The following is a 24033-nucleotide window of genomic DNA, read 5'->3' as shown; positions in this document are numbered from 1 at the left end:
TTACATTGCTTTTTCAAATGTAACACACGGAAAGCAGGGGTCGTTAATAACCAAGTCCTAGCGTATGGTCAATCTGTCATTGAAATTCAGCCCCACACCCAGAGAATAAGTGACAGAATACTGAGGGACTGATTAAGTCAGGCTGATATGGGATAATCATGAACAAAGTAATGAGATAAAAGAGCTATGATAACAACATATAGAAAATACAATCTACTTTTTTCAAAATCATAGTACAACAGGAGACAGACGCTTTAATGGTGAAAGACTTATCTAAAACAGTTAATGGATATTTTAGATAGTACTACAGTAAAAGGGGTGTCTAAATCTGTATTATTGATGGTTAGACACAGGTCTACTGTTAACAGAGTAATAAGCGTACATAGTATTGAGGCAACATAACAGAAATATCACAGATTCTAACTTCTACTTACTGAACGTGTGACCCTGATAAATCACTATTCTTTCTGGGTTCTTAAGCTTCCTCATTTGCGAAAAATGAAGGTAATGATGTTGCCTTTGGTAATTATATCTCATAATGTTATAGTGAGGCCTCAATGGGATAATGAATATGAAATCACCTTAAAAAGCTTAAAGCCGTACATAAATAGAATACGTAAATACTGTGTAGGGGGGAAAAAGTTAAATTTACCTTTATATGTTCTAAAACAGCAGTGGCAACATTTGTATGGAGATCAATAAGTCTTTTTTTTTCAAGGAGTTCTGGCAAAGAACTACAAGTATCAAAAAATTAAAAATTAACCATTAAATTTTCTAAGAAAATGACACAGACCTGAATAAAACACACACCTGGATGTTTCCTCTGAGGAAACTTAGAATAAAAAAGTGACAAGACGACAACTTAAACTACCAACCAAATTTAATCTCTAAGCTTTACCATATACAGTATTCACTACTTTAGTATAGGTGAAATGTTTCTTGGTTTAGAGTAATCTGTCCCTTAAATATCTTATTCCACCATTTTACTTTCTGATTCCAAAATCTGGAGGTTAAGAATATAATCAGATTAATGGAAATATGATTTTACCTATATATCTAAAACACATTTCCTCTCTTTTGATGGCATTTCCTAAGTATCAGAAAGAAACTGCACTTAACCTTTAGTTAATAAAATAATAGCAGCAATGATAAAATTAATAATAATTTGTATTATTTTATCACCAATACTATCTTCTTGGTAAAAATATCCCCATTTACAATTCTAACTAGTGAAAGAAGCAAATGATTTGCTATATGAAAAAGGGAATTTAAATCAGCTTGAACATGTTAAAAACACAATTTAGTTTGTTAAAGGTCTATGCTATTACCTACTTGTCTTATTATTAAAAATATTAGCCAAATTTTTAAGTTCAAAATAAATCTCATCAACAGAAGACTTAAAGAGTTTTGCTTACCTACCTGACAGCTGATGTAAGCTTAGCAGTATTGTCAGAAAGCATACTTATGGCTCCTTCGTCTTCCCCTTCTAGTCCCTGAGGAGGAAAAAAAAGATCTCAGATGCATAAAAATCAATATATTCCTAAGATCAGTAATAAATACTAAGATTTAGGTCACCTAGAGTTACAATTCTCCTCTAAGGAACAAGCATATCCATTTTTGACAGTTATAGAAAAGTTCTGGTCTCCATCAGTCTAGAAAGTTGGATGATGAAGGACCAGCGGGTATTTTCAGATAAAGAAATAGGTCCAGAGACTTGCTCAGGTCGTGCAGTAATAAATAGTAGAGCTGAACTCTGAGGTTAGGTCAAAGTATAGTAGAATGTGCAGCACTGGAAAATGTATCTCTAAAACGAAGCCACATTATGTATTTTTTCAGATCATAAATTCAGATTATTCTTTTAAAATATTTTGCTCTTCTCATTATTCAGGTTATTTTTGACAAAGATCTTTTAAGTAAGTTGAGAATACTTTTCTTATTAAAACAATGAATGGTTTCAAATTTTCATGAGGGAAAAAAAAAAGTTAATCTCTTTCTCTCTCCAGATGTCCTGCTTCCCTGTAATTCTAAGAAAGCAAAAGATTCTTACCATAATGCTTTTAAGTCGTTTAACCTCATCTTCCTGTGCTCTGTAAGATTCTAGTTCTTGCTGAACTGATTCTGCAACTTCTGGGAATGGACTGAAACAGTATTGAATAAGAGGAACTATGAGTATGACATCAAAACATAAATTTTTGTGTGAATTCTGAAACATATTCACTGAGGATTTATTTTTATTTTAAATGTACCTATTTGAATTAGAATATATTTAACATATGACAGCATAAATTTAGCATAAATACAACCATATATCCTTGGATGTCTATTTATATTACAAATACTATTTCTTTAAAACGCATATCATAATTCTTTTACACCTAAGCAAATTTAAATTTATTTCTATTATTTTCATTAACCATATCACATTTTACTTCACCTATACACTGTTAGAAAAAAAAGTAAAATATTTAAGTGACTGAAAAACAAACGAGAAGGCATGGTAAATGAAACATCAATTAAATATTACCACCCAAATTAACACAGTGTCAGAAGGTTTATATAATTACAAAGATGGCATTTTAAAAACATTTCATGCAAGAAACTGAAAAAAAATCTTTAATTCTGTAAGCATAGTATCTTAGAACACTGCTAGTAAAAACAGAACATAGGCCACAGTTTTGTTGGTCTAATGCCTGATGTCTTCTTCCAGGCCAAGTGAGGTTTAGCAGTAATTTCCACGGACTTCAGACCCAAGTGATCTGCAATCATTGAGAAGCTTTGGTAGAAAAAAAATTTCACATGGCACTACTCTTGAATAATTCTAAATAAATGTATGTTGACCATAAAATGGTTTCTAACATAAGTATTTTTCATTTACAATTTAGAGGAGGCCAGAAGATTTTCTTCAAGAAAGAAAAGGTCATGTCTAAGCGACAATGAAACAAAAACCCTTTGCCCTGACACTGGTAACACTTCATTAATGATCAGCACATTTTACCCAGGAGAGACTGAGAGAAATGACAGAAGACCCTGAGGGAATTTTGAAGACCATGGTCCAGTTTTACATGACAACCACAGGCGTTAACCTCAGCTTCATCAGACTATGCTGGCAGAACATAGCACTGAGCATAGTACAACGTGCTGGTTGAACTAGATGATCCTGGAATCTCCAGTATCTTCAAATCTCAGGGCTAACAGACAACAATAACTGCTTGCATTTATAGAGTGTTTCCTGTATGCCATATACAAAGTGCTAAGAATGTGTCTCTATTCTCTCATATAATCTAACCACAGTCTTGGTGATTAATAATAGGTATTATTAATAGGTATTAATAATTAGGAGCAGGGCCTTTTGGGATCTAGCAGGACTGGACTTTATTCTTGCTTTTATCAACGATAACTGGATGACTCTGGGCAAGTTACTTCTATTATTTCACTTCATCTTCATAACAACCTTCTGAAATAGGGCAACAGGTAGAATTATCATACCGACATTTTACTGATATGGAAACTGAAGCTCGAGAGATTTAAGTTACCTGTTTAACTCTACATTATCTGCCAGTGTCTTTGTGCCCAGATTACTATTACTGTATTTCTTTTTTTTTTTTTTAAAGATTTTATTTATTTATTCGACAGAGATAGAGACAGCCAGCGAGAGAGGGAACACAAGCAGGGGGAGTGGGAGAGGAAGAAGCAGGCTCATAGTGGAGGAGCCTGATGTGGGGCTCGATCCCGTAACGCCGGGATCACGCCCTGAGACGAAGGCAGATGCTTAACCACTGTGCCACCCAGGCGCCCCTATTACTGTATTTCTAGAATACTGTAGTATGACATTCAGAGTAAGAGTTATTCAGGGCTATTCTTACTTACAAACAAAAAATTAAAGTTCTTATTATTCAACTGACTTCTTAGATTGTTCCTAAATATATAAAGAAAATACTCAAATCTTCCATATTTGAATGAGATTTTTTTTCTTAAGCTTTTTTCTACTAGAAAATATAAATTTTAAAATTAATTTTAAAATATCCTGCATCCTCTAGAAATAATGTAAATGTAACTTTTTTGTACTTTGCCATTATGGCAAAAAGCACAGATATGAATTACAAGAGAAGAAAATTATTTAAAATAAATTATAACAGTACCCAAATTGCCAGTCAGAAAGAGGAAGACAGTGACTTTTCCTCTGCAGAGAGAGGAAATAAAATTCCTTGTTATAAGCAATGTGACTTTCCAATGTTAAAAAAAAAAGTTATAAATAAAAAGATAAAACACATAAAAAACCCAGCTGGTGGAATCAAGTCTGTATCTTACTTTTCCTTAAACATAAATGAGGTCAAAAAGAACAGCCATATCAAGAACTTGGTCACATATATAGGTACACTAATACCTGAAATACTCAAATTAATAATAATAAATAACATTTTATTCCCATAATTGTTGATGAGCAGCATTCTTTTTCTCAGAAGAATGATTTTTCTTGGTTTGTTTAGAATGATTTCTCTAGCCATAATTACCACTAGGTAACCTTTTTAACAATTACTGAACCCATGAACTACCTTAAACTTTAAAGGGACATAGCAATACATGGGATCTATGTATCTGCCTATAAGAAATCACACGACTATTATTTCTAATGTGCTTTAAATGAATGTTTTTCAGGTTTAGGTATTCTCTCTCCATAGAGATCTAACACTGTGTTTGTATGAAGGCAAACACGGAACAAAGAGGGAAGATTACATTTCAATGTTTCTCTATCACAAAAACCTCTTTTAATGAAAGGCAGAAATGGTCTTGCAGAAGGTCAGTGGGGACAGCAACAAAATTTAGAAAGACTATCTGTAAAATCTACAAAATCATACGGCATGAACTTACTGGAAAGGGAAGTGGCCCCTGAAAAACAACCATCAAGAAACAACCCAGGAGGGGGAATGAAACATGAGAGACTATGGACTATGAGAAACAAACTGAGGGCCTCAGAGGGGAGGGGGGTGGGGGAATGGGATAGACCGGTGATGGGTATTGAGGAGGGCACGTATTGCATGGTGCACTGGGTGTTATACACAACTAATGAATCATCGAGCCTTACATCTGAAACCGGGGATGTACTGTATGGTGACTAACATAATATAATAAAAAGTCATTAAAAAAAAACAACAACCCAGGAACTGGGAAGAAATGGATAGATCCCTATATACTATTTAATTACAGCTCTTACTGTGTAGAAGAATCACCATGATCTTTTTGATTTTTTTCCATCAAATTCATTAAGTCAGATGACATCTTCATTTCCCCGTAAGGGGTGGATTTTTTTTTTTTTTTTAAAGATTTTATTTATTTATTCGACAGAGATAGAGACGGCCAGCGAGAGAGGGAACACAAGCAGTGGGAGTGGGAGAGGAAGAAGCAGGCTCATAGCGGAGGAGCCTGATGTGGGGCTCGATCCCACAACGCCGGGATCACGCCCTGAGCCGAAGGCAGACACCTAACCGCTGTGCCACCCAGGCGCCCCAAGGGGTGGATCTTTAACTTACTGAGGTTTTTCTTACTTACCTTCCTTTATGTTTCTGCCAAAATTTATCAACTGGAGTTAAATCATAAGACTTCTTGTTTTTTCTCTTTGGTCTAGCACCAGCTGGAGAATTTTCTACTCCTGAAGATTCTTCCAAATTAACTCTGTTTAAGTGGAAATCCTAGGAAAATTAATGCTTTTTTAAGTAACAGGTCAAGAACTGTAACATTTCCTACAACAAGGAAAATAACAGATTCTTACTGCCTTTTCTAATAATTCTAAGGACAAAACACATATCCGAAATTTAAAGACCTCCTTCCAGCGTTTCATTACACACAAATGTACCTTTAATATTTATGTATTTTAATTAAAGTAGTAGATGCAAATGACTAAAATTTCAAAAAATACTTGAAATTAAGGTTAAGGCTCTTGTGTGTCCTTCTAGAAAAATATTTTTGCATATGCCAGCATACACATATCCTTTTAATTTTAAAGAATTGCATTACATTATACATTTTTGTACCTTACTTTTCTCACTTAATAATGTACTTTAAAGTTCTTTCTCCACCTTATATGTACATCTACCTCATCTTTATCATGGTTATATAGTAGTCCAACATTTGGACATACCCATTTATTTAACCAGACATCTTGATGCTTACTTGTTTCCAGTAACAAACATAATCTTAAATATAGCATTTATTTTTAATTTTTTTTAGAGAGGGAGGGAGAGAGAAAGAGAAAGAGAAAGAGGAAAAGAGGGGGAAGAAGGGAAGGAGGCGGGAGAGGGAGAATCTCAAGCAGGCTCCGTTCCCAGTGTGGAGCCCAAAGCAGGGCTCAATCTCATAACCTGAGATTATGACCTGAGCCAAAATCAAGAGTCAGACACTTATCTGACTGAGCCACCCACTTGCCCTTAAATATAATTTTTAAATTCTCAGAGAAGTCTTAACATTCTCATCTGTTGATTGATAGTACGTATTTTTTTAAAAAAAATTACAACAGAAGCTACAATAATAGGACTCCCTTTTACATAAATTTTAAGAGCTAGTTGGACCATTATGTAGTTATAAATTTTTCTGCCTAGAACTAATTTGACTCATGTGAGGCTTGATTTTTTTGCCCTTTCTCAGAAAACAAACACACAAAAACCAAAAGAAAAGTTTTTGTTTTTTCTTTTCTATCTATTCCCCTTCCTAAGTCTTGCCTTAGACCTGGGGGCTCCTTCATGTAATAGCAGTATTTTATGGTTCAACTCACTCTGAAGAAAAGTGAGCTAAAGACAAAATATGGCTATAGGGATGCCTGGCTGGCTCAGTTGGCTAAGCATCCAACTCTTGGTTTCGGCTCAGGTCATGATCTCATGGTCGTGGAATCGAGCCCAGCGTCGGGCTCTGAGCTCAGTGGGGAGTCTGCTCAATGATTCTCTCCCTCCGCCCCTCTCCCCACTCACACACACTCTCTCTAAAATAAATAAATAAATCTTTAAAAAAATAATAAAGACAAAATATGGCTATCAGTAAGTGAGTGAATGATGAACAAAAAATAAATTATGTGGAGAAATCTAGCATGGCTGTATTACTCTCACCTTAGTTCTAAGGTATGTTCTTAATTCATAATTCAACTTCTAGGTCTTAGCAGATTAAATGTACTGAATACAATTTAATCTCTTCTTGATAAAACTAGGTCAACAATACATTAGACCATACCCTGCAACTTTCTCAAATCCTTTATATGGTAATTTACTTGTTATTTTTGCCTATGACACAAAAAACAAGAATGCAAAATATACAGATGTCCAATTGCCATAGTTGACTAATAAGTCTATCAACAAAGAGTATACAATGTTATATTTCAGCCTATTAATACCATGTCTTTCCTATAGACTCTTAATATTCTCATAAGATAAATATATCAGTAACCTTATTTAATTCCTTTTACTTTCCCATCCCCATACTGTAAAAATATTTTATACAGCAAATCATCCGAATAGGAAGAAAACACAATAAATAGATATTAACAGCTAAATCTGAGAAGAACCCTTGCTTTAAAAATTAACAAAAGATACTGATAGTTAAATAGTTATGCCTTATTAACCAGAATTTCTAGTAAAGTACTATTTCTATGGTGATGATACAGCTTATTCAAAATAAAGTAACTTGTTAACAAAATTACTGGTTGAAAAATAAGAGCACACAGGGCGCCTGCGTGGCTCAGTCGGTTAAGCATCTGCCTTTGGCTCAGATCATGATCCCAGGGTCCTGAGACTGAGCCCCACATTGGGCTCTCTGCTCAGTGAGGAGCCTGTTTTTCCCTCTCCCTCTGCCTCTGCCTGCTGCTCCCCCTGCTTGTGCTCTCTCAGTTAAACAAATAAATAACATCTTAAAAGAAAAAAAGAAAAATAAGAGCACGTACTATACTGAAGTACTGATGGAATACTTAAAAAAAAAAAACCACAAAATGATAAAGGAATAAAAAATGGTTAAGAATTTTGAGAAATAACATAATAGTGGCAGAACGCTTCCACTGTTTGCATAACAGCCAGGCAAATAAGGAAGATTTTAGTCTTGAAAATTAAGAAATTAGAACTTTCTGTGCTGAACTTAATCATGTTAAAGAAAGTGAAGATTTGTACACAAACAAAAAATAGAATTAGTTTTGACATGATAGAGTCTAACCTGTTCCTACTGATATTCATACTTTTTTGACTTAGAAGACCGGACAACGATGTCCCAAATCATGAGACATAAAGAAATCCCACTGAGAAGAAAACCATGGATAACTCTTCAGCAGTCTTAGTTTCCTTTTACAAGTTAAAGCAGACCAGTAAACCCAAACAGAACTAATGTTAACAAAATTACATTTGGATGATATAGGTGATACACATTTATGCAGAGCTAAGATTTATATTCACATGGGGAAAAAAGGAAAGTAAAATAAAAGTAACTTTTATTTTGGCAAACAATTGAGCCAAATCTGATCAAGTCTCTAGATCAATTTACAGAAAATACTGGGGATAGAGAAGTACATCAAATTGTGTACCACAAGAATAAAATCAACCAAATGCAGAAAAGCAGGAAATTCTTTAGAAAACTAATCCAATTACTTCAACCAAAAAATGGCAATAAAAAGGAGTGGAAAGAGAGGAACTGTTGTAAACTGAGAAACTTAAAGATGTAACCAATGCAATGCATGGAATACTGTTTAGATCCCTATTTGAACAAACCAACTGTAAAGATGTGTCTTTGAAACAATTAGGAAACACTGAATACAGAGATAGTAGCAGATACTACCAAACAATAATTGTTAATTTTGTTAGGTATAATAAAATAATGGAATTTTTTTTTTTAGATAAATGCTGAAACATTCACGCATAGATCATATAATGCCCAGGGTAAGATGCATAGTGTCTGGGGAAACTGAGTGATGCATGTAGGGGGGTTCATTACAGTATTCTGTAACTTTGTGTTTTTATATGAAATATTCCCTAATAAAAGCGTTAAAGTTTTATTCATAACAATGAAACAGGATTCAAAATATAACCCACAATTGTTTGCCCCTTGCCATAGTGATTGTGACAGTATGTGTTGAGACGGGGCCTCATTAACCTTAATTTGGGAGTGACTATGATATGTCTGAGTTCCTCCTTGCTTATACACATTGGACAAGAAACAAGAAATATGTGAACAAAAATAAGTATTTATTTTAATCCACTGAGATTCAAGGGTTCTTTTATATTGAACAGCACTACCTAATATATCCTAATTCAGATACCAAGATATTCTGTATAGATTTGGCAATGTCAGGGACTTTGATAAGCTTGTTCATTCTTATTAAAGCAGAATTCCTTATAACTCTAGGAATCATTGGCTAGAAGCCTCTAGAAATATACTGCTGACTATATGCAAACGTTGTCTACCAGTTTTCCCGTAATAATCTCAACTTACAAGTAATTTATTTAGTCTCTAAACTAGGAAAGAACTTGAGCTATAATGATTTAGAAACATGCTGTCCAACACAGGTGATACTGGTCAACGTGGCTACTGATTATCTGGAAATGTGGCTAGTCTGAATTGAGATGTGATAGAAGTATAAAATATACACCCAATTTTTAAGACTTCATATATAAAAAGAATATAAAAGTGTTTTAAATTGGATATGTGTTAAAATGCTAATAATTTAGACTTACAGGGTTATATATAAAATATATTATTAAAATAAATTTCATCTCTTCCTTTTTATCTTTTTAATGTGGCTATTAGAAAATCCAAAATTACATCTGTAGCTCATACTTTATTTCTGTGAGACAATACTGATTTAGAAACCCTGAGCTTTGGTCAATGGTGACAAGAAGGAAAGAAAAATATGTGCATAAGACCAAAAAAAAAAAAAAAAAAAAAGGAAAGAAAAATCTAACTTAGAATATTTCTAAGAATCATCCAAGAATCATTTAATTGAAAAAGAAAACCTTTGTATAATGCTCCATCACAGACATAGACAAATGTCTCAAATCTTATGTACTAAGCAACTAGGATGTAAGGGAAAAAAAGAGTAGCAACCTAAAACAGATTAGTAAATAGCAAATAATACATACAGCTATGAATATGCAAACACACTGAAACAATACCATTTTTTAAAAAATGAATGAAAATCAAGGATGTTTTCTTGGCTTTACAGTCTACACACCTTTAGTAGGAACTTCCCATGAACAACTTAGATTTAAGTGAGTAAAAGTTTACTTAAGATATGAAAAACCAAAGCCCAAATAAAGAACAAGACACTAAGATGAAATAATGCCCATCCCTTTGCCTAATGGTAACTACTCATTTCAGATGAACAATCAAATCCACCCCTCCCACAACCACGGTACAATAAATTTCTAATGACCTTCTAATTATTAATTTTGCTTCTTATATCCTAGTAAAAGGAAAGGGGAACTGCAAAATTTTTCACCAGAAGAGTGTATTTCCCACGTTAAATGACAAGACTCTTTCTGGCACACAGGGAAGTTGTATGAATTTTCAGTTGTTTCCAGTCTGATATAAATACTATCAGTGTTCAAGATTTTCAGGCAAAGATATTTAATATAAAAACAAGCTCCAATTTCAGGTTAACAGTTCCTATCTAGGACTTTTACTCCACCTTGTGGAGGTAAGGGGTACAATTATTAAGACTTTTAAAAACTCCAAAGAAACTTCAAAAGCAGCAGTTTTAACAACAAAAAATAACATGAGAATAATTTATGATACCCTCATTACAGTTGTTTCACATCTAGAAACTGCATTAAAATTAATTAACAGGAACTATCATATGATCCAGTAACTGCGCTACAGGGTATTTACCCAAAGAATACAAACACACTAATTTGAAAGGATATATGCACCCCTCTGTTTACTGTAGCATTATTTACAATAGTCAAATTATGAAAGCAGCCCAACTGTCCAATAGATGAATGGACATGGGCGCCTTGGTGGTTCAGTCAGTTAAGCATCTGACTCTTGATTTCAGCTCAGGTCATGATCGTGGGGTCATGGGACAAGCCTGGCAGTGGGCTCCCCCCTGAGCGCAGAGGCTGCTTGAGATTCTCTCTCTCCCCTTGCCCCTTCCCCTGCCTGCGCATGTGTGCGCTCTCTCTCTCTGAAATAAATAAATAAATCTTTTAAAAAAATAGATGAATGGACAAAGGTGTGTGTGTGTGTGTGTATATATATATATGTACATATATACATGTATACATATATACATATATATATATAATGGAACATTATTCAGGCATAAAAAAGAATGAAATCTTGCCCTTTGCAACAATATGGATAGACCTACGGAGTATAATACTAAGCAAAATAAGTCAGTCAGAGAAAGACAAATACCACATGATTTCACCCATATGTGGAATTCAAGAAACAAAACAAATGAACAAAGGGAAAAAAAAGCAAAAACCAAAAGAGACTCTTAACTATAGAGAAAGAGATGGTTACCAGAGCCGAGGTGGGTAGGAGGACGCGTTAAATAGATGAAGGGGATTAAAAGTACACTTATCTTACTAAGCACTGAGTAATATACAGAATTGGTGAATTACTATATTGTACACCTGAAACTATAACACTGGATGTTCACTATACTGGAATTAAAATATTTTTAAAAATTTAAGAAATTTTTTTAAATTAAAAAATGAAATTAATGAACAGGAATAAGTCAATATACATTGTGTAGTTTATCTTAACCAATCTCTTTAAAGAGACTATTCTTGTAAGACCTAAATATTCTGATGATAATGCTGTGAAAAGACTGCCTAAAGGTAATATGGAATTTGAGACCCTAACCTAAGAAAGTTAACTAGAGATGTGCATTGTTCTATTATTTGTAACAAAAACTAAAACCAACAATAACCCAAATGTCCACAGGAACCCACTAGTCTAACCTCCATGCATCAGGGATAACATCTGCTTAGCTCACCATGTATTCCAGTGACCAGCATCGACTGGTACAGAGTAGGCACTTAAAAAATATTTGTTGAACTTAATTGTTAGAGACACATGGTTGCCGACTTTTAGTTGCCCTACTACCTATTTTTACCACCTTGTTTGCTTGTATGTATTTATATATTTAAAAGATTTATTTATTTGAGAGAGATCCTGAGGGGAAGGGCAGAGGAAGAAGAACAGCAGACTCCGTTCTGAACACCGAGCCTGAAACAGGGCTTGATCTCATGACCCTGAGATCATGACCTGAGCCGAAACCAAGAGAGGGACGCTTAACCCACTGAGCCACCCAGGCGCCCCCACCTTGTATTTCTAAAAGGATTATTTTAACTTCTAAGAATAGGAAATAAAAAATTAGTAAATTACATATCTCACAAAAATACAAGGATAATAGAAAGGTAGGCACACACAAATTAGCAAAAAGGTCAATCAAAAAAACTCATTTCATAGCCCATAGTATTCTCATTTCACTCGAACAGTGAAAATCTCAAGGACCAGTATTAATTAGCCTTGTCTGGTTTGGTGAAATCTCTGCCCTAAGTTGTATTTCCCAATTTTCTCTTCCAACAATGGGGAATAAGAGCATATTCCTTCATGGTGCAATTACATGTATATACATCTTATCTCCTGTGCTCAAAGCATCAACGACTTTCATTAGAAAAGGAATTATAAAGATTGAAGTATCTCAATGCTCTATATAGCCTCCACATACAACCAGGAGTGAAGAGATGACTGTATCACCCCTTATTCCCACCCAAAAGCCAGGACCCCAACAACCAAATCTAATTTGAGATTATGAAAACTATCTCATCATGCCAATCTCTCTATGGCTCCCTATACCACCTTCTTCAGATTCCATTTCTCATTCTTAACCAATTCCTAAAACCTTTCTGTCATTACCCTCTGGAACTCATACTCTGTCAACAGCAAAATCTCCTATTCCGAACATCTACTCTCAACTTTTACTGTACTTTCTTACTCTAATTGAACTCCAACTGCGTGGACCTGGTACTGAGATGGCTGCCTTCCTTGCTACTCCCAGACTCTCCACTTGTCTTCTTCCCTAAAACAACTCCAGCTTGGAAACTCCTGTCATCAGCCTACTAAAGCCTATTAACAGCAGTTCTAACTTAGAGGCAATTTTACCCCTCTTCACAGCCTGGATATATTTGGCAATGTATGAAGACATTTTGGTGTCACAACTGAGAAACTGGCACCTAGAGGGTAGAGGCCAGGGATGCTGATAACATCCCACAATGCAAAAGACAGCCCTCCACAATAAAAAATTGTCGGACCCAAAATGTCAATGCCATAGTTGAGAAATGCTGTCTATACTGATCCTGATTATTAATGCCTCCTACAGACTTACAGAACACTCTTACCGCCTGCATCAACTTTTCTCTTTTGATCATTCCCACTGATACACAAACATGTGGTAATGTTTCTCGTTTAAAAATCTTTTTTGACCTCACATTCCCTTCTAGCAATTACCACTTTTCTCAACTGTCCTATACAGCAAAAACTCTTCTACAGTTTGTCTATATTCATTCTCTCTTCTTCCAATCTCTCTTAAACCCACTTCAGTGTTTTGCCCCTACACTATGGAAGCTGCTCAGTTACTAATAACCTTGATGGTGTCACATGCATTGGTGACTTCTTAGTCCTCAGCATCCTGCCTCCTCTCTGAAAACAGTTAATTCACTGGCTTCGAAAACAACACAGATCAAGTTCTCATAACTCAGTACTAGTTGCTTCATTCTACATTATACTGTTGGTTCTTATTCAACTCCCCGAATTCTAAAAGTTGAAATGCCTCAGAGTTCAGTTCTTAGACCTCTTCTCTTTTCTATCTATATTCACCCCTTTGGTGATCTCATTTTATCTCTTGGCTTTAAATACCATCTATAAATGGGCTACTCCTAAATTTATTTCTCTGCACCAGATTTTTTTCCTGAACTCCAGACTTATACATCTATTTGATATCTACTTGAGTATCTTAACAGGCATTTCACATTTAACATGTCTAATACTCAACATCTGATCTTCCCATCGAAATTTCTCCTTCCATGTCTCTCCTATCTCAATAAATGACATCTGTCCATTTGCAAAGGCCAAAACTCTGGACTCATCTTTGACTCCTCTTTCTCTTAGATCTGCATCCAGTTCATCAGCAAATCCTATGCTCTGCATTCCAAAGATTATCACAAACCTCACCATTTCCATCCTGTTGTAAGCCATCATCATCTCTTGCTAAGATAACTGCAACAGTCTCCTACTGGTGTCTTGACTCTTCCTGTGCCCCTCAAAGAGTCTGTTTTCAACACAGCAGTTAAAGTGATACTCTTAAATATGTATCAGATGCCACTCCTTTACTCAAAACTGCACTGGTTGCCTACCTTCCTCAAACTGAAAGTCAATATCCTTATAATGGCCTATAATGTCCTATGCTATACTGCTTCCCATATCCTACTTAACTTTGCCTCCTGCTATTTTCCCCTCGCCTTGCTTTGCTCTGGCCATCCTGGCTGCCTTGCTATCCTTTAAACATATTAGGCATCTTTCTGCCTACAAAGCTGTTCTCTTCCACATAGCTATGTAATTCACTACCTCAACTCCTTTACATCTTTCCTTAAATGCGTCTTGTTCAGTGAAGTCTTCCCCATTTTAAAGTTACAATCCTGTTCACCATTACCTGCTTTATTTTCCTCCAGAGTATTTTCTACCTTCTAAAATGTCATATATTTTAGTTATTGCCTATCCTATCATAATGTAAGCCCCAGGAAGAAAAGAATATTTTCATTTGCTTTCTTTATTGCTAAAACCAGAGTCTAAAATGTTTTGTCAGACAGCAGACCTCCAGTAGTGGCTGAATTCTTCTCTAGCCTCTTACTTGACCTCCTGCAACTAGCTTCCATGTTCCATTACTCAGGGTTTAATTCAGTAGTCCCTTTGATTCTTCTTGCCCTCTCAGGTGAATCAGAGTTGCCTACTATTTCACTGACACTCATCCTAGAGTCTAAAACGACACAGGACTCTAGGATGCAGAAGGGTACAGAACTGCCACTCGTCATCAGTAATCCTGAAATCTGATTTATTTAAATAAATACCTTATTGCTAGAATTTGGGTTTTAAAGAAATAAACCAAACAAAAAAACATCTTTTGTATGTTCTTCACTTCCTTTCCATATGACATTTCAGGCACTCTTTGCAATAATGATACCATTATGTACTATAATCCCCAGAAGTCTGGTCTAGAAGTTCGTAAATGAGAGTGTTAGTCTTGGCAGAGCCAAGGATTTGGGTTCAAATCATTTAACTTCTGTGCCTAAATTTTTCTATCAAATGGGGACTCTTCTGGCTTTATTACATAGTGCCTTGTACAGAATTTGTGTACATATTTTCTTCCCATTGCCTTTAAAGATTGGGCCTGTTTTATTTATCTGTGTATATCACATGCTATACACAATATTTAGTAGATGAATATATGCATGAATATAAATACGGATTTTTGTTTAAGCATGATTGTACGTATGTGGGATTACCTCAAAAAACATACAGTGTAATATAAAAAATACTATTTACATTTACCATAAAATGAGGCTTAACTGATTCCCAGGAAAAACGGAAATTATAGCTTTCCTCCCTAGGAAGAAACATATTTATTTACTTCCTCAGTATGGAAAAAAAAAATTAGTTCGTAAGAAAATTTTTTAAAAGTCACTCACTGAGCGGTGCCTGGGTGGCTCAGTTGGGTAAGAGTTTCTTGGTTTGGGCTCAGATCATGATCTCAGGGTCATAAGTTTGAGCCCCGCCTACATCAAGCTCTTGTGGAGCCTCCTTAAGATTCTCTCTCCCGCTCTCCCTCTGCCCCACCCCCACCCCCAACTCGTGCTCTCTCTGGGGGAAAAAAAAGTCATTCACTCATTTTCCTTTGTGTTTTTTCTCCCCATCACTGCCAATAATACAAATAATTAATCTTATACTTTAAAGATCGTAAGTTTAGATCTTTACACTTCAATGCTTCACTATTCTCCAGCATCTACACCCAGTGATACTAAATTCCATCGCTTTTTTGTTCCTATTTCTAAGTTCCATCCTTCTCACCTGTGTTCTGTAGCCATGACGTTAATTTTAAATTAAAAGGACCACTGAATATTACTAAATTTTAGTAAAATGTGGTATATGTAGCCTCTTACCAGTACATCATGCACCAAGGCTTGATATGTCCAAGTATGGTGTAAAGGAGTTGCCAAATCTATGTTTCTGTCAACAAGGACTAATAAAGGTCTTTGGAAGCTGTAAATATATTAAAAAAAATTATATGTAACTCTTGATAACAGTTTCTACATCTCATTTTTTCTAATACTTTCTGGTTTTATCATTTTGACATGAACAGTAAGTATGCTAATATTGACATTCCATAATAGTTTGCTTTAAAAATTTTTTTTAAAGTATAGTCAGTCAAGTAAAATAATGCTTCAGACTACTCAGAGCCTGTGTATAATGCTAGATTACAAGACTTGAGGAACTGTCTTAAAGAAAAAAAATCTATGCAAGTACTTTTACTGAATAATTTTACAGATACCAAAGTAAGAATAAGTTGCTTCTACTTAGATTTGTATTTCACATTTTTTGGAAGAAAAAGGAATAGCTGTTGTCAGTTTCAGGGAAAACTATTAGAGAGTTAGGATCTTATAAATTTACACAAATGTTTGACAGTTTCATAAATCACAAATTACAACTTTTCTATGTAAACACAAATTAAAAAAGCAGACTCGAGAGAAGAGCCTCACGAAATCATAATAATATATAAAACTAAAACATTAAGCCACAAGAATAACTAATTATATAATTATTCACTTACCAAACACTTCATATATTGTTTACTGTAGTATTACAACTTAGATGTGAAACAGACTATATGTAAAGCAAAGTGAGGCACAAAGTCATCTGTTTGCCACGTGTCTCCAAAAGTTGTAAAGGTCTGCTTTGGCAATATTGTATCAAGAGTATACATCAATTTTCAAAAGATATTGTTATCTGATTGTATTAACTATTCATATTTTCTCCTGCAAGAAACCTCTGGCCATTTTAGTAACTCATTATACCGCACCAATTATAAATGCACTGCACCGATTATAAAACTGCAATAAATAAGTAGGAGTAGCACCCTTACCACCTATCGTTTATTACTCCAGAGACAGGTGAAAGGCACGGAAAGATAGCCTATGGCAATGTTTCTTACTTCAGCACTACTGAGATCTGGGGCTGGATAATTCCTCATTATGGGGGCTTGTCCTGTGCATTGCAGGACGTTTAGCAGCACCCTATAATGCAGCCGACTAAATTCCAGTAGCATCTACCCAGCTGTGACAACCAAACATGTCTCCAGGCATTACCGAATTCTTACTGAGGATCATTAACCTACAGATGGATTCAAATATCCAAAACAATAGTCCAACAAAGTTGCTGACCCCTAATTAAAAAAATTTAGAACTGCAGCTAACAAATTAAAAATAACTATATTACAACATAAGTAAGTTTTTAGGAATCATCCAAATAAAACAGTGCCTTTATGTTGGTTTCTAAGGCTTTTATGAGAGTACTATAGAAAGGGAACTGTTAAGTAAGAGATGCTACAGTGGGTGATTCTGCTGAAAAAAAAAAAAATCAGGTAAGAATTTGATGTTTCTGCTCTCCTTAATAAGAAACATTTTGAAGACCAGTAATGAAATCACAGAGGAGTTTAAAATAATGTGGGGGCTGAGACAGCTGGAACAAACAACTGAAACATAATGTTAGTGTTAACTCCAAATTATAGGAATAATACATAAGACAGTAGGAACCATCTAAATTGACTTGAAATGAAGTCTATGGAAAGTTACCATAGAATTATTATCCCTGGAGAGCAGTTACACTGAGTATCAATTTATTTTTACAGGCTTTATTTATTAAATCACTTAAAACTGGGGGTAGGAATTAATTTTCCAAAATACTGTCTATTCCCATTCCCCTTGAAATAATTCTCAGACATTTGTGTGTGTTTCTTTACTTCTTCACCCCAATACTGTCCATTATTTTTAATAAACAAGTATTTCAATGTAAAAATGGAAACTGATAGGCAGAAATAGACATAAGCATCACAAATTTTTCACTTACTTTTGTCATTACAAAAAGGCTTAATGATAATTGAAATAAAATAGCATCTGATCATCAAAGCCATATAAACAGAAAATCTTCTCCTTCAGATGACAAAATGCAAAACAATTTTCATGGGGCTTGAATTTACAACCCTGAGATAAAGACCTGAGCTGAGATCAAGAGTTGGACATGTAAATGACTAAGCCACTCAGATGCCCCCCAAACAGAAATTTTAACAGAAGGTAAATTAAATAAGATATTCCATTTGTATTTCAAGAACAAACTGAGTCAAAACCCTGATAAAACATAATACCTGAATTGGCCAGCTCCAAGTGTGTCACCTGTAAAAAGACTGTTTCTTGCATCTCTTAGATTTTCTCGAAGTTTCTTATCTAGTTTCTGAAAAATCAAATTTGATAGTAACTCTTAAAGAAAAATTTCATAGAACTTTATATAGGATAATAAAATGTGTTGTTATGAACATTAAGAATAAAATGTGTTCTTAGTTTCATAAGAAAGAAACCTGCAACTTCTTTACAAAATAGCAATTCTAAAATCTAAATATTTTAGTTTCTTTACTACTCAGTAACATCATAGCTTGGACTTGAAAAGACCAATGCCTTTTCTATTGTGACTCAAGCCTGATTTCACTAACAATCATTTTTCACTGACTATTTTTATATAAAATGATCTGGGGGATCAAATAAGTATAAAAACTACTTGGAGAAACAAGGCAGAAAGACAAATATACACTGTAGTAAAAAAGAAACAGAGCTGGAACGGCGTGTCGGAGTAAATAATTTTTCTTCATCACATAACAGTATACAATGATTACTTTTTATTTTTGGTGGAATCCCAATGCTGTAAAATAAAAATATTTACCTTTGGTACTTAATATATAACCCATAGCAATCATACACTTAGTATTAACAAAAACACTTGAGGTACTTATGGAAGACAACTGATAGAATACTGTGTCATCAATGGATATCTGTATGAACTTACCACTGCTACCATTTCCGCTGCTGTTCCTCTTGAGCATCTGATTATAGGAACAGCACCTATTTTAACAAGATGTTAGCAATGATTTCAGCTCTTAGTAATTAAAATGGATATTTATAAGATACCTAACCATCAAAAATACAAGAGAAGTATAACATTTCAGGCTTGAAATATAAGAGGATTTATTATCTTAAGAGTAAAAGCAAGGTTTCAGAAATGGATCTTTCCATTCAAAAAGAAAATATTAGGGAGTTTAAAAAAAAAACCAAACGACTATTTTTATATAGTGTTGGCCAATCAGTGTGACCACATTTTTTCAATGAATTAAAACTAAATCAGGATTTGACTCCCTATAGGTAGTTTCAAAGAGTTTGCTCACAGGAGTCACTTTGACTTAATGGAAAAGAATGAAAAGAGCTTAGTCAATTTAGCCGTTTGGTATTATTATTCTTGATTTTACAAATTAACAATGAAGGATTATAGTCTCTTTTAAAAAATTAATTTAAAAGATAAAGAACATATTCATCCATTAACATGAAAAGCTCCTAAAACATGGCCCAGTTCATTACTCAATCAGCTCATTAGACCTCTTAATTTCTCTTTCTTTATTACTCCAAGTTTTAGCAAAAGCTGAAATTCTATAATGAGAGAAAAAAAACAATTGTACTGAAAATCTCAGAAAACAAACTGAGAACACTGTAATCTTTTTTTTGTTTTGTTTTTTGTTAAAGATTTTATTTATTTATTTGACAGAGAGAGATAGGGAGAGAGGGAACACAAGCAAGGCGAGTGTGAGAGGGAGAAGCAGGCTTCCCACCAAGCAGGGAGCCCAATGCGGGGCTCGATCCCAGGATCCCGGGATCATGACCCGAGCTGAAGGCAGACACTTAACGGCTGAGCCACCCAGGCACCCTGAGAACACTGTAATCTTTATATGCTGAAATTGTTGCATTTTAGATTCTATACAAAGCATGTTCAGTCAACTGCAAAATTAAGACTGTAGAATAAAAGCAAATTTTATAAAACTGTTCTCTTCTAATGGCAAGTTATACATGTTTGTCACATAAAATTCAAATAATATTAGAAATGTATAGTTAACCCTTTGATTCCGGCACCTTTAAATAATATCAAGAATTAGATATGGCTGTTTTCAGATTATTTTTTTACACGTAGTCTAAATAAATGCATTTACGAAGAATAAAAAAAGAAAAACAGGATATTATACATACTGAAAATTTGCCTTTTTCACTTAATTTTTTGTTGACATCCTTCTATGTCAGATTGGCAGTAATTTCAATTTTTCTTTTGAAAAAAAATCACTTTCTGATACTCTACATAATAATGGTTGCTCTAACATTTCAGTGGTTTTTTACACTTCTCTTCTTCAATCTACCTTTACCTTGAAAATATATCATCAAGGAAAAGTAACTTTAACGTCCACAAAACCCTAGCATTTAGTGAAATTTTGGAATGTGTGTAGGATGGCAAAATAGGAAGGTTAATTATGTCTGTTTAATGACTAAAAGTTGTATATAGATGTGTTTTGTTTAAAACAACAATAACAACCTCATTTCAAGGTACTGAAGGTATTCAAAAGCACGCAGAAAGTGCAGGGGGTGAAACTTTGAAAGAAGAGACATATTTGATAAACGAGATACATTTCTAACCAGCTTTTCTCCTGAGGGTACTTTTCAATTTGCAAGGCACGGGGGAGAAAGAGCTCAAGTAGAAAACAGAAGACTTAACGAGCTGAGGAATCAATGACTGGCGTTCAGGGCTGGAAATTAAAGGAGAAAAATCCCTGAAAGGAGGGAGCCCCAAAGCTTACATGCAAATTCTCCTCAATCTTCCGTATATACCTGAGCTATTCATGGCATCTCTCTTTTCCTCAATTTTCTCATTTGTGAAATGAAGAGAAACTTTAATAATTTAGTGTAAGGGTCATTTTAACTAGGGTTTTCAATGTCTGCAAAATTAAAATTGCAATTAGAAGGTTTCTAAATAGATCCATTAGTAATAGTAAAGCATAAAATCACACATTAGATACTGAACAGAAAGTAGCTGTAAGTAAATTTAGATGTACAAAGAAATGTTTAAAATTCTGAATATAGTGGATTAACAGTATATGTAAATTTAATGTTTTCTGGAACCTTGGGAGTGTGCCTTGATAGTTAATTTATCTCTATCCTTAAAAGTGTATTTGAAATTTTTCCTAATGGAATATTAAATACTTTGAAGAATAACCAGAAAGACTTGAGAACTCACCCAGTGTAACAAAAAAGCAGAAGAGGCTGTCAACAATAGTGTCCATAACAGTTTCCATCTCTGTGTCTGTGATATCTGGCCTGTTAATGGCTAAAATAGAGAAGAAAGTTAAAAAACTTCTATGCTTTGATAACATTTATAATACTCGAGTAAAATTTTTCATGTGTTACACTTTTAAGTGAACAAGTATCCATTAAAAATTATACTGCCTTAAAAAAAACGCACAGCACGTCAGTATTAGTGAGTAGTATCAACATCAGAGTAGTACTAAGAAAAAAATCTGCCACATAAAGTATACAAAATTTTTGCCAGAGCAAAAAATAAATATTACATTCCATAATTTTATTCACAAACACTAGATGGCCTCAAGAAACTACTGAACTTATTACCCAACTACTGCCAGAAAGGACAATGCAAATCAATTATCACAAGACCAGAGTCCCATGTCTTTTCTTTATTTATTTTTTGTATTATAGTAAGTTACAGGAACTTCTTTTGTGATGTACTACACTGTACTGCAATGGTTTCTGAACTTTAGTGGGTATAAGAATCACTCTAGAAATATGAAAGAAGAGTAAGTTTCTCTGGAAGCTATTGAAAATTCAAGATTCTTAGCCTTTTCTCCCAGGGATTCAATTCAATAGATTTGGTAAGACCTTGCCTTACTTGTCTTCCATCTCTCACAATACCTAGGCTTAGTATTTGACAAATAGGTGCTCAATAAATATGTTAAAAGACTGGACTAAACTATTATTTATATAATATTTTAAATTTCCCAACACCCTGAATGTGCAAACAAATGTAAAATTCAATTGTGATTACCATGAGAGGAAAGCAGGATCCAACTGTATATATCAAAGTATTTAAAGAAAGTATAAATCATCCAGAGGACATAAAAATAATAAAGAATTCAACCAGGCAATACAGAATCTGGATGAGGAAATACTGCAGATTCAAATCAGAAGATAGAAATGGCCAAAAGATACAATGTGAATTTGTAAATTCAAGAGACACCAATCTAGGGAAATACTCAGCTCATTCTATCAATCAATGGTACAGGTAAAATCCAAATGGAAGCATCCAGCCCTGGCCTCACACCTCTAAATAAGAACTGACCAGAAGAGTCAAAACATTGTCCATCAATAACCTCAACTCACGTTAATAACTTGGTTTGTCTGATTTAGTAGCCTGACTCTGAGAAGATAAAATCTGCTTTCTTTAAAAGGATATATAAATTTCCAATCCATGAAAAGTAGATAAAATAAATAAAACCCATGATAGTAACATATTATGTTTGGATTAATCTGTTTAAGATTATCAGTTAAAGCACTTGTGATGTTTGAGAGGATTTGGCATATAATTATGTAATAGTTAAGAGCACTGTCTCTGGAGTGTCTCAGTTTAGTAATCCAGTTCTGCCATTTCCTTATCAAGTTACTCAGTATCTGTGCGTTGGTTACTTCATCTGGAAAATGTAAATAATAATACCACCTACTTCACAAAATTACTCTGAGGAGTAAATGAATTTACATTGTAAAGTGCTTAGAGAACAATCTATAATTATTACAAATATACTATTGAGAATCTGAGCAATTAACCATACAATTATACTTTAAAATTAATAAATTGGGGGAGGAAGATGGCGGAGGAGTAGGGGACCCTTTTTTCAGCTGGTCCCCTGAATCAAGCTGGATATCTACCAGACCATCATGAACACCCACGAAATCAGCCTGAGACGCGGGAAGATACATCTGGATCTCTACAAACGAACATCTCCACGCTGAGTACTGAGGTACAAAGAGGGGAGCTGTGAGTCCGCGCACAGATATCGGAAGATAAACGGAAGGGGGAGGGAGGCGCCGCGCTCGGGTGCAGGGAAGCAGTAGCCACCTGCACTGGGGAGCGGGCTGGACTCGTGGACCAGCACCCGTGAGAAAGCAGACTGAGACCATGAGCCTGGGGACGCGGGCGCGACCAGATGAAAACTGGAGCTCCAGAGTGCTCACTGGAATTGGACTGAAACCGGGAGCTCAGGAGCGCCCGGGCAACCAGACGGAAAACCAATGCTCCAGTGTGTGTGCGAACCACACTGAAACAGGGAGCTCAGGAGCATGGGAACCGGGGGCGGCTAGCAGTGTTAGAAGCACAAAGGACAGAGACGAGCCGGCCCTGGAAGTGAGGGCTGGGAGAGTGGCTGTGGGGTGCACATCCCAGGACACTGCGAGGCTTTTAGTAGCACCGGTGGAAACAGAGTTAGGCCAGGAAAACTCAATGGAGAGCGGACTGCGATCTCTCTGTTCTGAGACAGAGGCTAGGATACGGCCACTGCTGCTCTAACTCTCAGAAGAGTCACAGAAAACCGCCAGGGAAAGCCGCCAGAGAACAAAAGCCCGGAAATACCGGTTCGCATTGTGCCCATCCCCATCCCCCCTCACAGGGCAACTTTACCCAAACAGGGTTGCCTGAGTAACAGCGTGGCAGGCCCCTCCCCCAGAAGGCAGGCTGAAAAATCAAGAAGCCCACATCCCTAAGGTCCCTATAAAACAAGTGCACACTGCCCGGGTCCTTGTCAATAACTTGGGCGCTGTGCATCCCCACAACCTCTCCTCACCAGAATGACAAAGAGGAGGAACCCTC

General features: G+C 35.2%; 1 protein-coding gene across 1 annotated transcript in view; it reads right to left on the bottom strand.

Annotated features, from left to right (window-relative positions):
* The window catches only part of SCFD1 (sec1 family domain containing 1), a 98382-nt gene that overhangs the window by 49982 nt on the left and 24367 nt on the right, over positions 1–24033 (bottom strand). The window contains exons 7-14 of the mRNA XM_045802627.2: positions 21397–21486; positions 19135–19190; positions 18443–18528; positions 16185–16284; positions 5548–5687; positions 2048–2138; positions 1420–1493; positions 653–734 (exon numbers count right to left, since the gene is read on the bottom strand). Of these exons, the coding sequence (XP_045658583.1) occupies positions 653–734; positions 1420–1493; positions 2048–2138; positions 5548–5687; positions 16185–16284; positions 18443–18528; positions 19135–19190; positions 21397–21486 (719 nt within the window). The remainder of the gene's footprint in view (positions 1–652; positions 735–1419; positions 1494–2047; positions 2139–5547; positions 5688–16184; positions 16285–18442; positions 18529–19134; positions 19191–21396; positions 21487–24033) is intronic.

Source organism: Ursus americanus, chromosome 35 (genome assembly GCF_024610735.1).
Source record: "Ursus americanus isolate L20-20 chromosome 35, mUrsAme1.1.p, whole genome shotgun sequence".
Taxonomy (NCBI): domain Eukaryota; kingdom Metazoa; phylum Chordata; class Mammalia; order Carnivora; family Ursidae; genus Ursus; species Ursus americanus.
This window is presented reverse-complemented; position numbering and strand designations above follow the sequence as displayed.